Source organism: Entelurus aequoreus, linkage group LG09 (assembly GCF_033978785.1).
Source record: "Entelurus aequoreus isolate RoL-2023_Sb linkage group LG09, RoL_Eaeq_v1.1, whole genome shotgun sequence".
NCBI classification, from domain to species: Eukaryota; Metazoa; Chordata; class Actinopteri; order Syngnathiformes; family Syngnathidae; genus Entelurus; species Entelurus aequoreus.
In genome coordinates, this window is record NC_084739.1 from 34,307,976 (window position 1) to 34,325,639 (window position 17,664).

At 38.8% G+C, this 17,664-nt stretch overlaps 1 protein-coding gene across 1 annotated transcript in view; it reads left to right on the plus strand.

The window, feature by feature from the left end:
* Positions 1-17,664, plus strand: part of LOC133656976 (cadherin-23-like) — a 379,926-nt gene that overhangs the window by 312,715 nt on the left and 49,547 nt on the right. Inside the window, exons 18-21 of the mRNA XM_062057866.1 lie at positions 1,997-2,069; positions 11,484-11,600; positions 11,790-11,902; positions 13,347-13,454. Coding sequence (XP_061913850.1) covers positions 1,997-2,069; positions 11,484-11,600; positions 11,790-11,902; positions 13,347-13,454 — 411 coding nt within the window. The remainder of the gene's footprint in view (positions 1-1,996; positions 2,070-11,483; positions 11,601-11,789; positions 11,903-13,346; positions 13,455-17,664) is intronic.

A 17,664-nucleotide genomic window follows, 5' to 3' on the forward strand; every position in this document is an offset into this window, starting at 1 on the left:
TACACCCGTATTATACTCAATTAAAGAATAAAGTACAAAGGCTGAGTCACCATTGCATAGGATTCTGTGTTTGGGCACTGGAATAATATACGGACAGACTTTTTTGTTGGGCACAATTTTGGCAAAAAATCCAATGGAAAACCAAATCATAAAAACCAAGTTACCACTTTACATATAAGAAATTACAACTTCAGACTGTGTTGTGCTTGAAGTCGAGGCACTACTATACTTGGATCGTGGAAACTGGATACAAATTGACCTTACCTGTATTTAGTGGTGGGGAAAACCGGGAAAGCCTAAAGAAAACCCACTGAGTCATCGAGAGAACATGAATATATAGAAATATCCAGAAAGAAAGGTCACAATTTCAAGTTTTAAGAGTGGATCAAACTGGAATTTGACCAGGAACCTTCTTGCTGTGAGGTACAAGTGCCCACCACTAATCTTTCACTACGACACCTACTGGTTTTAACTGTGTCTAGTCTTTATCTAAGAACACACACTTTGATGGATGAGAATGTTGTTTTAGTTAAGACAAACACACTTTAGGCAGCATAGTAGTACCGTATTTTCCGCACTATAAGGTGCACCGGACTATAAGGCGCACCTTCAATGAATGGCATATTTTAAAACTTTGTTCATATATAAGGTGCACCGCATTATAAGGCGCATAGAATAGACGCTACAGTAGAGGCTGGGGTTACGTTATGCATCCATTAGATGGAGCTGCGCTAAAGGGAATGTCAACAAAACAGTCAGAAGATAGGTCAGCCAAACTTTATTAATAGATTACAAACCAGCGTTCTGACAACTCTGTTCACTCCCAAAATGAATAAACAGCTGTTTTATTATTTTCCCCGAGGTAAAGTCAGTGACGTGGTGTTTTGTTTATCTTTTAACAACAGCAAGGTATAACATGTAGTGCAACATTTATATCACATAGTGGGGGGAAACTTTTCCCTGATTCAATAAACACGTAAAAAACAGTGATACTGTTACGGTAAATCAAACGTTAGTGCAATCACAATATAGTAACACTCGAAATAGTGCAGAGCAATAACAATATATCAATAACTCAACTTTGCTCAAACGTCAATGTCATACAAAACAACACATAAAATAAACATGTAAAGCTCACTTTATGAAGTTATTCCTCATCCACGAATCTTTCGAATTCTTCTTCTTCAGTGTCCAAATTAAACAGTTGGGCGACGGCATCCAACATGCCCGGCTCCATCTTGTCGAAGTCGTCATTAATCGAGTCAGTTTCGCTGCTGCTCTATTCCCGTGTTCTACTGCGTGACTGATCGTCTTAAGTTTAAACTCTGCATCGTATGCGTGTCTCTTAATAAGAGCCATGTTGGGGTCTTTACAGAAACAAACAAATGGAAATGAAACAGCACGCCTCGCGCAGTCATATATCCCAGCATGCACCGTGTCCTTTTTCTTATTCTACGGAGGCGGCTGCTTACCGTAGAAGGAAAATGAAGACGGAGGAAAATGAAGTCGGCGGCTTATTACCGTAGTTGCGATTGATTGATTGATTGAAACTTTTACCTGTTGGAGGCTCAATATTGGTCCATATATAAGGCGCACCAGATTATAGGGCGCACTGTCAGCTTTTGACAAAATTGGAGGTTATTAGGTGCGCCTTATAGTGTGGAAAATACGGTACTTTGAATGTTCTCTCTGTGCTCGGGGGGGGTTTCCTCACACTGTTTGGAAACATGCAAGAAAACATTTTCCGTAGGCATGAATATGTGTAAATGTATCTTTTATACAGTCAACCAAATGATCAAAGTTTATGTATACAGCCCTTAATCACAATGTTCCCTATGATTGACTGGTGACCAATCCAGGCTGCAACCCTGAATGAATTGTGTTAATCCAAAAACTAATCAATGATGAAAACCTTAAATTATTTCAGGTTGTTCTTTTTCAGCAATGTTTGTGTGCATATTGACTGAGAGTGTGGTGATGTTTGTACCCCCTTCAGGATGAAAACGACAACCCGCCCGAGTTCAGCAAGTCGTCCTACATCGTCAAGATTCTAGAGAATATTAATGCTGGTAAGTCAGGATTTCCTTTTAGACTTCATCATACTTATATACAGTATCTCTTTTTAACAAATGCACACATGATACCGCCTCTGTCTTGTGCTTTAGGGTGTTCCTTTTTCCATTCTTTTTTCGAGCCTACTGTATACGGTTGTATTTGTTTAGATTGTCCATGATGGTTTAAATAGTCCAAATGCTGGCTATTGACTATTCAAAGCTAAATCACAGGCTGCTGTATTCATTTTCATGCATGCATTCAGAGAACTCTTTTATCAAAGACGTTAGATTAGCTTCCACTTGCTGGAGGGAAATGAGATATTTGCTTGCCCCCCTTCTGTTTTTCTCTCTCTCGTTGAGCTGCAGCTTCAGCTCTGTCCACTTTTTGTGTCTGAGACACGATTTGAAGTAGCACATTGCTGAGCCGCTCGGGCTAGCGCTGAGATTTAGAAGACTGGCCAAAGCTCTCGGGTCTGAGCTGGGGGCCAATGGTCCGGGTTGCAAGGCTGAGCTCTGGGCCAGCCCTGCGGCTTTGTCTAGCTTCTTATCCAGCTGCCTGTCGGTTTATTGATTAGGTATGTGCTAACTATGACCATAGAAAACATGGTAATAGTCCACTAATTCATGAACCCACTGACTGCCACATAGTAAAGAAGTAGATGAGGCCACATTGTGCTCATGGTATCTTCCCCAGTCTACCCCTTTGTCTTCTTTTTTAGTTTTCATATAATTTAAGATAAAATATGTTTTTATTATTATTGTCCAGTCAGCTGAAAAACAGAGTTTACATAAGTAGAATCTGTAAAGTGCTCAAAAGTATGAAATATATAAGGCACAAACAAGCATAAATATACAAAACCCAAAACTAGTGTGAAGTTGGCACGTTGTGTAGATCGTAAATAAAAACAGAATACAATGATTTGCAAATCCTTTTCAACTTATATTCAATTGAATACACTGCAAATACAAGATACTTAACGTTCAACTGGTAAACTTTGTTATTTTTTGCAAATATTAGCTCATTCCAAGAAATGCTCAGTCTTTCACAAACAAGGATGGGGCGAGGGTCACCACTTTGTGAACAAATGTGTGAGCAAATTGTCCAACAGTTTAAGAACAAAATTTCTCAACGAGCTATTGCAAGTAATTTAGAGATTTCACCATCTACGGTCCGTAATATCATCAAAAAGTTCAGAGTATCTGGAGAAAATTATATTACGGACCTTCGATCCCTCAGGCAGTACTGCATTAAAAACCCACATCAGTGTGTAAAGGATATTCCCACATGGGCTCAGGAACACTTCAGAAAACCACTGTCAGTAACTACAGTGTGTCGCTACATCTGTAAGTGCAAGTTAAAACTCTACTATGCAAAGCGAAAGCCAGTTATCAACAACACCCAAAAACGCCGCCGGCTTTGCTGGGCCCGAGCTCATCTAAGATGGACTGATAGAAAGTGGAAAAGTGTTCTGTAGTCTGACGAGTCCACATTTCAAATTGTTTTTGGAAACTGTGGACCTCGTGTTCTCCGGACCAAAGAGGAAAATAACCATCCGGACTGTCATAGGCGCTAAGTTCAAAAGCCAGCAACTGTGATGGTATGGGGGTGTATTAGTGCCCAAGACATGGGTAACTTACACATCTGTGACGGCACCATTAATGCTGAAAGGTACATACAGGTTTTGGAGCCACATATGTTGCCATCCAAGCAACGTCTTTTTCATAGACGCCCCTGCTTATTTCAGCAAGACAATATCAAGCCACATTTTGCACGTGTTCCAACAGTGTGGCTTCGTAGTAAAAGAGTGCGGGTACTAGACTGGCCTGCCTGTAGTCCAGACCTGTCTCCCATTGAAAATGTGTGGCGCATTATGAAGCGAAACACCACAACGCAGACCCCGGACTGTTGAACAACTTAAGCTGCACATCAAGCAAAAATAGGAAAGAATTCCACCTGGAAAGCTTCAAAATTTGTCTCCTCAGTTCCCAAACGTTTACTGAGTGTTGTTAAAAGGAAAGGCCATGTAACAGTGGTAAAAATGTCCCTGTGCCAACTTTTTTGCAATGTGTTGCTGCCATTAAATTCTAAATTAATGATTATTTGAAAAAAAAAAACATTTCTCAGTTCGAACATTAAATATCTTGTCTTTTCAGTCTATTTAATTGAAAATAAGTTGAAAAGGATTTGCAAATCATTGTATTCTGTTTTTATTTACGATTTACACAACGTGCCAACTTCACTGGTTTTGAGTTTTGTATAATACAGTATACCCCTAACAACATTTGGATACAACAAGAGCCAAAATACAAAAAATATATACAATCGGTAAGTTTTCATTGATTTGAGTTGTTTTTAATCAACTTTGTTTGGTTTCAGGAATTTCCATAACTACCCAATACTTAAGAGTTGGTCTTAGTAATTTATAAAGGCCAAATTGAAGGGAAAAAATGTGATACAAGAATACAGTGAAAGATGATGCGTTAACGCATGTGATTAAGTACAAAGTAACATTGTATTAACCATGCATAAACACAGATTTAGGACTTCAACAATGAATCGATCAAATCGATTTGAAAAAGCTTTGACTCATATTTTGCTGATAAATTGATAACATCTGGACCGCATGGAGTGCCCAGAACTTTAAATACACGATAGTTTCCGCATGGCCACTGCAACAGAGCGCACATTAGAGCTGGATTGAGTGAGGAGACTGACTGTTGTGTTCACTGACAAATGTTGCTTCAAAATACACCCAGGCGGGACTTTGAATAATGTTGTTACCAAGTTTTGAGCAAATAAATTAGGACTATTTAAGTAAAATACTTTTTTTTTAAATTGTGTAAGACATTCTGAAAATAAAATTGCATTTATGTCAAAATAATTGGTTTTTTTTTAAAGTTCAAGTAATTTACTGTGATTAAACATGATTCATCAAAGGAAAAAGAAAAAAAAAACTTTTGACAGCACTAGAAAATATTACCATCAAGACAGCTAATTTCAAGCACAAAAAATGTGTATTTCTTTATTTCAAATATTGTTGACATTTCCGTCGAAATGTTTGTGAGTAAGCACGTTGCAAGATAATCCGTCCACCGCCCAGGTGTGGAACATTACGATGCTCATTAGACAGTGTAATTGTTGCACAAGTGTGCCTTGGGCTGGTCTCAAGTGTGCAGTTTTATTGGCCACGTTTAGCCTCACACAGTGATCAGGTCATGGCCTGTGGAAGTTGCTGCATATTGCCATAAGTGGCTGATCCGTTGGCGGTCCCGTCTTGTCTCCCTGTAACGTATGTCTGCTCTTAGTGGGACTGTGCCGAAAATGAAATTTCAGTTCTTATGTGTCTTGTACATGTTAAAGAATGGACAATAATAAAGCATTTTGAATCTTGAATCTTTAATCTTGAATATTGGCAGGAGCTGCGACACAAAAACACAAAGAAGGATGAGCTGTAATACACTGTCGTATATGTCGATCTAAACCAGACCTGGGCAAAATACCAGCCTGTTAAAGGCCTACTGAAACCCACTACTACCGACAACGCAGTCTGATATTTGATATATCAATGATGAAATCTTAACATTGCAACACATGCCAATACGGCCGGGTTAACTTATAAAGTGCAATTTTAATGTTCCTGGGAAACTTCCGGTTGAAAATGTCTATGTATGATGACGTTTGCCCGTGACGTCGATGGTTGAAACAGAAGTATTCGGACACATTGTATCACAATACAAACAGCTCTGTTTTCATCGCAAAATTCCACAGTATTCTGGACATCTGTGTTGGTGAATCTTCTGCAATTTGTTTAATGAACAATGGAGACTGCAAAGAAGAAAGCTGTAGGTGGGATCGGTGTATTAGCAGCTGGCTGCAGCAACACAACCAGGAGGACTTTGAGTTGGATAGCAGACGTGCTAGCCGATGCTAGCCGCCGACCGCATCGATGATCGGGTGAAGTCCTTCGTCGTGCCATCGATCGCTGGAACGCAGGTGAGCACGGGTGTTAATGAGCAGATGAGGGCGGGCGTAGGTGGAGCGCTAATGTTTTTATCATAGCTCTGACGAGGTCCCGTAGCTAAGTTAGCTTCAATTGCGTCGTTAGAAACAGCATTGCTAGGCTTCGACAGGCGGCACAACATTAACCGTGTGGTTACAGGTCCAGTGTTTGGTTCGGTGTCTCCTGATAGTAGTATTGTTGATCTTCTGTCTATCCTTCCAGTCAGGGGCTTATTTCTTTTGTTTCTATCTGCATTTAAGCACGATGCTATCACATTAGCTCCGTAGCTAAAGTGCTTCACCGATGTATTGTTGTGGGGATAAAAGTCACTGTGAATGTCCATTTCGCGTTCTCGACTCTCATTTTCAAGAGGATATAGTATCAGAGGTGGTTTAAAATACAAATCCGTGATCCACAATAGAAAAAGGAGAAAGTGTGGAATCCAATGAGCCCTTTTACCTGAGTTACGGTCAGAGAGAAAAAAGATACGTCCTGCACTGCACGCTAGTCCTTCACTCTCACGTTCCTCATCCACAAATCTTTCATCCTCGCTCAAATTAACGGGGTAATCGTCGCTTTCTCGGTCCGAATCGCTCTCGCTGCTGTTGTAAACAATGGGGAAATGTGAGGAACCCTTCAACCTGCGACGTCACGCTACTTCCGGTACAGGCAAGGCTTTTTTTTATCAGCGACCAAAAGTTGCGAACTTTATCGTCGATGTTCTCTACTAAATCCTTTCAGCAAAAATATGGCAATATCGCGAAATGATCAAGTATGACACATAGAATGGATCTGCTATCCCCGTTTAAATAAAAAAAATTCATTTCAGTAGGCCTTTAAGATTTTCAATCCAGCTCGCCGGACGTTTCCAAATATTTTTTTGTGACCTCTAACATTGAAACTGTAGCCGCCATAATGATGTGCAGTGCTGTTTTCAAATTATCTATATTTTGGAACCATAGAAAGTATTTCAATGGTTGGAATCTGCGCTTTTGAATGATATACGGGTTATTATGTTATCACAGCAGCTCCAAGCAGATGAGGCACCACGCAGTGTGGGCGGGTTTTGTTTCCAGAGCAGCCAGCCTAATAAGCAGGGGTCAGGGACAGACGCAGAAGCAGTTTTTCACAACAAAGTTCTGCAGAAAAATTATATTATATATTTCGCTGTGTTTGCGTTTTGCTTGATTGTAAAATATGTCGATCAAGGAGGTGGTGTGAGAAGTAGAAGAGGAGCAACATTAATATGTTGTTGATATTCAGTGTTTTATCGTATATAGTTATAGTTTTATAGTTATTGAAAATCCCACATTCTTTATTTTCATGTACATTCTGGGTGTCTCATTGAGTTAAACATTTTTAGCATTCTTGCAGACATTATTGTGAGGTTTTGCGTTAGCGTTTCTATAAAAAGGGACCCAAGCACACATACTGTGTGCATACATAGAGCCGATTTTTGCCCCCAGATCAAAACGATTGCCCAGGTCTGATCTAGGGCATCCCTAACATTTTCAATGGGTAACATTTCCGGTGTGTTTGCTGGCAATGCAAGCACTGGGATATTTTCAGCTTCCAGGAATTGTCTACAAATCCTTGCAACATGGGGTTGTGCATTATTATGCTGAAACATGGGGTGATGCTCATGGATGAATGGCCCAAAGTATATCTGTGTGTTCAGTATGTCATCACTAAAATGCACCTGCCTATACCATAACCCCACGTTGACATCAGCAAACCGCTCACCCACAGAACGCCATGCACTCTGCCTGTTATCGCCCCCACTGTGAAAAGAACAATTTTCCAAAGTCCCAGACGCCATCGAATGTGAACATTTGCCCACTCAAGTCAGATGAACTTTCCTGAGACGGTTTCTGACCGTTTGTGCAAAAAAAATCTTCAGAAGCACGAGCTGTCTGGCTAAATAGTCGAAGACCATCTTAGAGGTGAGGAAAGTGGAGTTGCTGGACGTGGTCTACGGTTGTGACGCCAGTTGGTTATACTGCCAAATTATCTGAAATGCCTTTGAAGATGACTTGTGGTTAAAAAAATAAAAATATAAAAATAAACATTCAATTCATGCACAGCAGTTCTGGTGGACATTGCTGTATGCAGTCCGCTATTGTCAACACTTGCAACATCTGTGGCATTGTGCTGTCTGATAAAACTGCACACCTGTGCAATAACCAAGCTGTATAATCAGCATCTTCATATCCCACACCTGTGAGGTGGATGGATTTTCTCAAGACAGAAATGCTCACTTACAATTGTCAACACAGTTTGAGAGAAATAGGCCTTTTGTGTGCATAGAAAAATTGTAGATCTTTGTGCCCAGCTCTTGATAGTTGGGAGAAAAAAACAAAGTGTTTATATATTTTTTTTGTTGTCTATTCCAGACAAGGACTTAAATAACTTCCTGATTGATTATCTAACCAAAAGTAGTTGTTTTCTTTTTTACCAATATTTAATTATGTAATGTTGCATTAGATTACAACTGTTTTTGTCGTGTGACTTGCTTCTTGTTATTGTATTACAGTACAGTGGAAATTGTATGAATCTGTGCAACATGTCAAACAACTCCTCAAGTCCTGGACTGGTCCACAGTGTAATTATTACTCATAAAAAGTGCCTTGACTTGACATACATTGCCAACATATACGTTTCTATTAAAGTTGTTCCATATAAGTTGATGTGTTGAGGTGTACTGAAAATGTCATCATCTTTGTTAAACGACAATACAAAAACACAACATTAAACTTCACCTTCAGTGCAAAATAAGTTTAAATTAAAAAAAGAACAGATTTACCCTGCATTCTACCATAGCAACCAAATGCATATAGGCTGTATGAAAGCTTTATTGTAATTGTAGTCAAGACCTACAACAAAATTACCGCAGCAGCTCTGTTCGATAAGCGTAATAATTATTATAATGTCGGCGAAATGACATTGAAGGAGAATGACCGTGCACAAATCAGCCTTTTATTGGCGTCTACCAAACAGCACTGTATACCTTGCAGCAAGACGCACTCCACACTTCTATGCAGCCAACGATGATCGGCAACTCTTCTTGCCACTGCTCCCTGTAGCAAGAATCTCAGCTCAGAACTATACACAATATCCCCAGAGCTACAATATCATATGAAAACAGAAGATTAAAAACTAAACATGCACAAATGGAAAACAACTATTTCAACAAACTGGCATAAGTTTACAAAATTCTGCTCATCTCTGGCCAAAGTCACAAGTAAACGTGCAAGTAATGATTTTAATTTATTTCAAAAACCACTTACACTATATTGCCAAAAGTATTTGGCCACCTGCCTTGACTCACATATGAACTTGAAGTGCCATCCCATTCCTAACCCATAGGGTTAGGAATGGAGTCCAGTGGTGACATGCTTTACACCACTGAATCCGACGCTTTGGTGATGTATGGCTTAGATGCAGCTGCTTGGCCATGGAAACCCATTCCATGAAGCTCTCTGCGTACTGTACGTGGGCTAATTGGAAAGTCACATGAAGTCTGGAGCTCTGTAGCAACTGACTGTGCAGAAAGGCTTTGCACTATGCGCTTCAGCATCCGCTGACCCCTCTCTGTCAGTTTACGTGGCCTACCACTTCATGGCTGAGTTGCTGTTGTTCCCAAACTCTTCCATTTTCTTATGATAAAGCCCACAGTTGACTTTGGAATATTTAGGAGCGAGGACATTTCACAACTGGATTTGTTGCACAGGTGGCATCCTATGACAGTTCCACGCTGGAAATCACTGAGCTCCTGAGAGTGGCCCATTCTTTCACAAATGTTTGTAGAAACAGTCTCCATGCCTAAGTGTTTGATTTTAAACACCTGTGGCCGGGCCAAGTGATTAGGACACCTGATTCTGATCATTTGGATGGGTGGCCAAATACTTTTGGCAATACAGTGTATGTCAACATCGGTCGGCCGGTCAGAGGGGCCTGGAGATGAGCTGCTTTTACCGTGCTTATTTTTTTCCTTTTCAATATTTAAATTTCACTGAGAATTGTATTTAGCACCAGAAGAAAAAAGACAGAAACCGTTCTCAGTGTAAAGCAGTGTTGTTCTACTGCACTAAAAGATACAACCCCATAAAAATAAACATACTGTAAGACGAAAATATTTGTTTCTATCTTTGCAAAGGCAGAATATTAACAATGTTGTTATTTTTCTGTGTTTGTCTTTATCCTGGGATGCATGGATTTCGGGCAAGTTAAAAAAAAAAAAACAAGCCCCTTTTAGTAGGAAACATGTAGGTAACACAAAAAACAAAGATGTGCATCTGGTAAGTGCACAAAAAGCAAACATGCATGAACCAGAAAGCAAATGGTCCAGTAGGGGAATGGCATAAGAAGCTGCCTGATTAATGATTGCCAGCAGGTGAGTATCCTAATTACCAACCGGGGGCAGGTGCTCAAGCCAGAAGTAAAGTGGCTGGAAAACAAAGGTAGACAAGAAGTAGAAAAAAATCAAAAAAAGCACTGGTCGGGAAATAATACAAATTACAGGAAACTGATGATCTGTATTGGATCTCATTTGGCTCATTTGAATGTGAACTGACCACTCTATGCGGTTGTGTAGGGCCACAACCAATAGGAGGGCTGCATGATCATGTCATAGGCTATGGAAAGACTTGTAGATGTTTTTATTTGTTTTAAATCCATCAGTTATAAAAAACAAATGACTTCATAAAGGTTCAGATAAAATCAGTTTTGCTGTTAAAGTTTAATAATAACATTGCAACACCGCCTACATCCCCTTGCAAAAATACAAAATGGTTCATTCCTTCTAGTAGCTGCAAACCCAGCATGAAAGGCTCGACTATTCGGGAAAATATGATAAATCTATATGTGGCAAAATCTGACAATGTTACGTTTAAGTGTCACTTTCGCATCTTAATTGTGGTGTGTTCAAGGAGCCTTGATTAAAGTTCAAAGCAGAGGCTTTTCCAGTTAAAAAAAAGGTGCTCTAATAATAATAACTATATTAATGATGTATTATTTGTATTATTATTATCCAATAATGATAAATCTACCCTACATAATGAAGTAAACTTGGCAGTTTTATAGTCATATGTATTAAAATTCACAAATATTGGAGACGTCACAAGGTGCAAGCAAAAACCTTCTTAAGGTTTTGACGTGAGTTTTAAAAAGCTAATTTCAACCAAATGAGGTCAATGATTTGTTTTTAGTGCATGTAAACATACTGAGTGTGTGTATGTGATTTGTGGCCCCTTTAGTTATCTAATGAAAATTATAAATAGGTAGTATCAGAGACCAAAACTGGGCCACACAAAAAAATGTGTTTAGGACCACACTAAGCCAAGGCTGGCCCTGCACTGACTGTCACGTCAGGTTTAAATGTTTTCACTTGTTCTGAAAAAGGAAATGTGTTCCCACCTCTTCTCCACAGGGGCTACAGTGCTCGTCGTCAATGCTACTGATTTGGACTCCTCCCGAGAGTTTGGCCAGGCCTCACTCATCTACTCCTTGGAGGGATCCTCCCAGTTTCGTCTCAACTCGCGCTCGGGTAAGTGTGCATGTGAGTGTGTATTTTCAGAAACCACATCAACCGTATTGACTCAAGTGTATCTGGGCACTCAAAAAGTTGGGATTTTAATACAGGAATTTCATTGTCTACTTCAACACGTTTTGACTTGACTGCTTTGTAATTGTTGACCATCTTCAAATATTTGTTGTAATTGACTTTGTTGCTCAGGAGAGATCACCACCACAGCTTTGCTGGACCGAGAGCTGAAGTCAGAGTACATCCTCATTGTCAGAGCTGTAGATGGAGGAGTGGGTCCGCAACAGAAGACCGGCATTGCCACGGTAATAACTCAAAGCAGCAATACATTCACAGATCTTCCACCTTTTTATGTATTATTTGCTAAAAATAGCCCCAGTGCATGTTTGGCTCTAAATCAGTGGTGTCAAAAGTCCGGGCCAGGGGTTATTTGCAGACTACACCTCTTTTTATTGGATTTATTGCAAAATAAAATTAAGCACATCAGAAGATTACAAAGGATTAGATATTAGGATTAGAGATAAAGGATTAGACCAGGGGTGTCAAACCTACGGCCCGCGGGCCGGATCAGGCCCGCGAACAGGTTTTATCTGGCTCGCGTGATGAGTTTGCCAAGTAATAAAATGAGCTGCATTTGTTTTTTATGAAACAAACTGCTGTTCTAAATGTGTCCACTGGATGTCACAATAGCAATTATGTTAGGACTAGCAAGAGGTACAAAGTAAAGAGTGGCTGCAGCTCATCTCCCTCAACCCAAATTAAACTTAAAACATGCCGTTTTATGTCTTCTGCTTCGACCACATTGTTATTTGGCACTCTTACTCCTCCATAATGTCTCTGTTAAAAACGAGAAAACTTGACCCTTTTGAATTGTTTTTACCTCCGTTTCTTATGGTTTGTTGAGTTAGCACTGGATTGATACATGGACATGACAAAGGAGGTATTTGATACCTCGAAGAGTTTACATGTTGTGTTTTTTGTTCAATCCCAGAAAGACTGTGATTTAAAGTTTAATCCTGGCTTTGTAGATACACTGAGACAAAGTCTAAGCTCATTGTGTTTTTTTAAACTGCACCAATTTCCTCAGAATTTTTAACAAACTTGAAGTGTTTTGTCCAGAGGATTATTTGTGATTTGTACGTTTTCAGAATGTGCTTGTTCTATTTTTGGCCAAAGTAAAACAAAGAAAACAACCTGGAGTTATCTTTATTTTTTAAGTTATCATGCCATGATTTTACCATTCCGGCCCACTTGGGAATAGATTTTCCTCCATGCGGCCCCGGAGCTGAAATGAGTTTGACACCACTGGATTAGACATTAGGGTTACAAGATGTTACAAGGTGAAATGTTGAACATTATGAGATACATATATCATTCACAAAGTTAGTCTATAAACTTTCATTTTTATGTTATCAAATATTTTAGAATGTCTTAAACTAATTTGTAATATACATAAAAAAATGTGTACATTGGAGCGTACATAAAAATGTTGTAATTTTTTGTGTCAATGGAAAACGTTTAGACAACCATGCATTATATTGTCCATAGCTGTGAATGTTAGTGGCAATGGTTGTTTGTCTGCCAAATGATTGGCTGGCAGTTTCAAAGCATATTGGGATAGGCTCCAGTTCACCCATGACCATGAACAGAATAAGCGGTAGACAATGAATTAACAAACAATTATTTTAGTAGTCTAGATAGTTTTTTTGCTGTTGTGAATTGTGTGTTAATGATTCCCACTTTGTGTAGGTGAACATCACCATCCTGGACATTAATGACAACGCCCCCCAGTGGAGGGACGAGCCATACCATGCCAATGTGGTGGAGATGAGCCCAATAAACACAGATGTCATCTCTGTGAGTGCACCACACATCAACATTCATCCTCTCTTCAGTTGGATCACTAATCTGAAAATTAAGTTGCTCATGTCTGGTTTCCCGAGAGAACAAAGTTGCATGCAAAAATGCAACAGTTAGCGAAATCTGGACTGGACAAATGTTGCATGTCTGCATAGAGACACGATTCCCGCAGAAGTGCACTCGAATAGTTGCAGGAAGGATCACCTAATTTGCATAACTATTGGTGATATTGATTTAATATTAAAGTCACCAAAAGTGTCCAATAAAAGTCCCAATAAGTTGCTAGTGGTTTTTTTTTTGTTGTTTTTTTGGGGGGGGGTTAACAACCTTGAGGGGTCTGAAGAATAAAGGTTGCTTTTATTGATTCAACCTAAAATAATGAATTATAGAGCATCAAAATTACGTTTCCCTTCCCTGCGTCCTGCAATCACAATAAAACCGTACAAATAGGAATTTTAGAACTTGGGCTGCCAAAAATAATGCGTGAATTTTAAAAATGAACGAACAAGCTGCTTTTACCTGATGGTTACTTAAAAAGTGTTGCAGGTTGCTAAAATTTCAGTAATCAGGTAAAAACCTGTGTAAAGTTGCACCCCCACCCTGCTGGTTTGTGCTGCAAATATGTTCGCTTGCCTCGTCCAAATCACCCCAAACATGCTCTATTTTTTTGTGCTACGTTTGTTCTGCAAACTTTTTTAGTCTAACTATTATAGTTATTAACACGCAAACACACACACACACACACACACACACACACACACACACACACACACACACACACACACACAAACACAAATTCTTGTATGTGTTACCTTCTTGAGACCTCTGAAAAATGCCTACCTCTTTAGGACCACCCTTTCTAGATATATAAAGATGTGTATTTACAACATTAATAATATATACATACTATGCAAATATAAAAAAGGTAGACTTTTAGTAAAAAAAAATTGTTGTTGAATTTTTTGTTTGCAATTGGTTTTTAATCTTCATTGTTTACTTCAAGTTATTACGGTATGTTTCCATATAAATATTTATTTTATTGTTTTAATTAATTTTGGTCAGAGGGGGCGCATTTAAATTTCTTACACACACCTGGTATTACATATGTTGGCCAGAGAGGGAGCAGTTCAAATGTTTACACAAACTTGTTATTTCATATGTTGACCAGAGTGGGGGCACCTTTAAACCCTCCTTTTTGGGACCACCCTAATTTGGATAGATTTCACCACCAGAGGTGCAAATGAGATCTCTATTTTTTTGTTTTTTGTAATGCACTAAAGGCCGATGACAAACGAGTCATGGACCACAGATGGCCCCTGTGCCGCATTTTAGGCAACCCAGCTGTAGAAACTAACGGTTAATGGCTACTATAGTCTTAGTACCGTAGTGCATTTGTTCATCCTATGGTCACATATGGGATGCAGGTTATCTTACGTCAGCACCGGAAGTCGTAAAATCAGCTGTTCACCTGGCAGGTTTTTTCGGGGATGAATAGGAAAGTCCTTCTTTAGCTGCAGTCTTGTTTTATCATGTATTGCTGCCTTTGCACCTGTCAATGTTTACTTTTGTATGCACATTAAATCAACAAAAAATCCTGACTTTGGAGCAATGTTTACAGACTCTAGTATTTGGCTCTCTATTAGATGCAATGGTTTTCCGTATTGGGACCATGATTTCAGTCCTAACTTGTTCGCCAGTCCTCATATGAAATTTACTTTTCCTAGTTGATGTCTCAAGAAGGGTAGAAATACAAGAACACACACACACACACACACACACACACACACACACACACACACACACATACACACACACACACACACACACACACACACTTTATCAAAACCTTCCTAAACCAGTCCCAATCGTTTGCTACATTTGTGCTGCAAAATGTTCATTTTTGACATTATTTTTTTTAAGTTATTCACTTCCATGTTCATTTTTGCTTATTAATGAGTATTTAACATGTTATTGACCATGACTAGACCCTAATTATGTCAAAATCTCCTTAAACGTGTCCCATCTGTTTGTTTGTCTCGCAAAAATACAGTATTTGGTCTACCTATTATATTTTGAATTGATTAGCATTTTGTGATTCACATTTGTCAAGTTGCCCACACGATTGGTACAAGTTTAGAGAGATTTCCCACAGGTCAAGTAAATGCATACACCAGTGCAGAGAAGAGTGAGGAGACTGACTGGTGTGCTTAGTGGAAAATTTCACTCCAAAATGAGCCCCACCTGGATGCTGGATAAAACTGTTACAGTTTTTAAATACATAAATAAAATAATATAAAAAATGTAAATTAAATAAAAATAATAGTACAACTGTTACCAAGTTTTGAGCAATAAATTACATTCAAGTAAAACATTGTAACATTTTTTTCTGGATGAGTAAGTAACAAGCTGTGATTAATTGTGATTAATCCAAATTCAAAATATGATTAAACTGATTTTTAAAAAAAATCGTTTGACAGCAGTAAAAAAAGCCTTCAGATGCACATGTATCACTAAATACTGTGGGGCTGTCAAACGATTAAAATATTTAGTCAACTCATAATTAATTGCAATAAGCTCAAATATAGTTTTTTTTATATCTTTAATAAGGGTACCTTATCAAAATGTACACAAAACATGGGACTGGGTACTTTTTTTTAATGTATTCAAATATTTGTCTAATAACCATTATGCTTTTTTTAACAGCTCTACACGAAATGGACACAAACAGACATAGACGCACACTCAGACATTTTCCACCTGGTGTCTAAATGAGTGTTTTAGTGCTCTCTTTCTCCCACAATGAAATTATACATAAACATACATACACACATATAATTATATTTTTATCAAGTTTTCTCACCAATTCTCTCTCCTCACTTGTTTCTCTTCCAGTCCGGGCTATGGTGTACTTGCACATGCGTCATTTGCATGAGTGTGTTTGGGGGGCGTGCCAAGTGGACCGGTGGCGTGATAACCAGGAAATCCCTAACACTCAGTCGTGTTTTGCTTTATTGTTGGGGCAGAAAAGCAAGCCCAAAAAAGCAACCACATATTCTTAATAAAAGCCCCCCAAAAAATTGCAACCTGTGACTCACAAACTTTACAAGTGACTTTTAAAAAATAAAAAAGTCACTTGTAATATGCAGCTTTGGCAACACCGTTGCTAGTAGCAAGGAGCTCAGGCAATAACTCACAGCGACAGTGGATCGAAACAACTTTGCTCTTGTGGAGAGCGCAACCTGCCAGGGCTTCAAATCTAGACTTGACTTTCAATATACAGTACCTTTTACTTTGTCCGTGTATGCTCTCTATTCGTTCCTGTGACTCAACATCAGCTGGAACTCTGCTGCTTTTCCACAACTACAGTATGGACTGAGTGTCACAAAGCAGGTTAATCGCGCAATGAAAACAATTGTGCCGTTACAGGTAGAGATGTCCGTATCGGTTTCAAAAAGTTTTTTTTTTATTTTTTTATTTTTTTTGTCCTGTCCAGCTTCTCAGGCAAATCATATAGTTGATGTAGATGCCCATATCGACTGTTCAGATTGAGCCCAGTTTATCATTTCCTGTTATACAGTATGCCAGGCAATCTTGCACTAAAGGAGGACTATGTTATTGTTTACTGTATTACTCTAGTATACTCTGGACTGAAGCTGTGTGCCTTCATTGTTTTTGTAGCTGTTGTTTTGAGGCATGTTTGAAAAAAAAAAAAAAAAAAAAAGCACTTTGTGAAAGTCAAAGTATAGTATTTCCCAAAGTTGTAGTGGGTATCAGGATGATCTCAGGGAGAGCATGTCCCAAATTCCAAGCTGCTGTTTTGAGGCATGTTATAAAAATAATGCACTTTGTCACTTCAATAATAAATATGGCAGTGCCATGTTGGCATTTTTTTCCATAACTTGAGTTGATTTATTTTGGAAAACCTTGTTACATTGTTTAATGCATCCAGCGGGGCATCACAACAAAATTAGGCATAATAATGTGTTAATTCCATGACTGTATATATAAGTATCGGTTGATATCGGAATTGGTAATTAAGAGTTGGACAATATCGGAATATCAGATATCGTCAAAAAAGCCATTATCGGACATCTCTAGTTACAGGGTACTTTTGTTAACTTGTTATTGTGTTAACTTTTAACAGCCCTAATAAATACACATTGATAAAATCATCTCTGGTCTTTTGTTAGCAAGTTAGCTGTTGTGT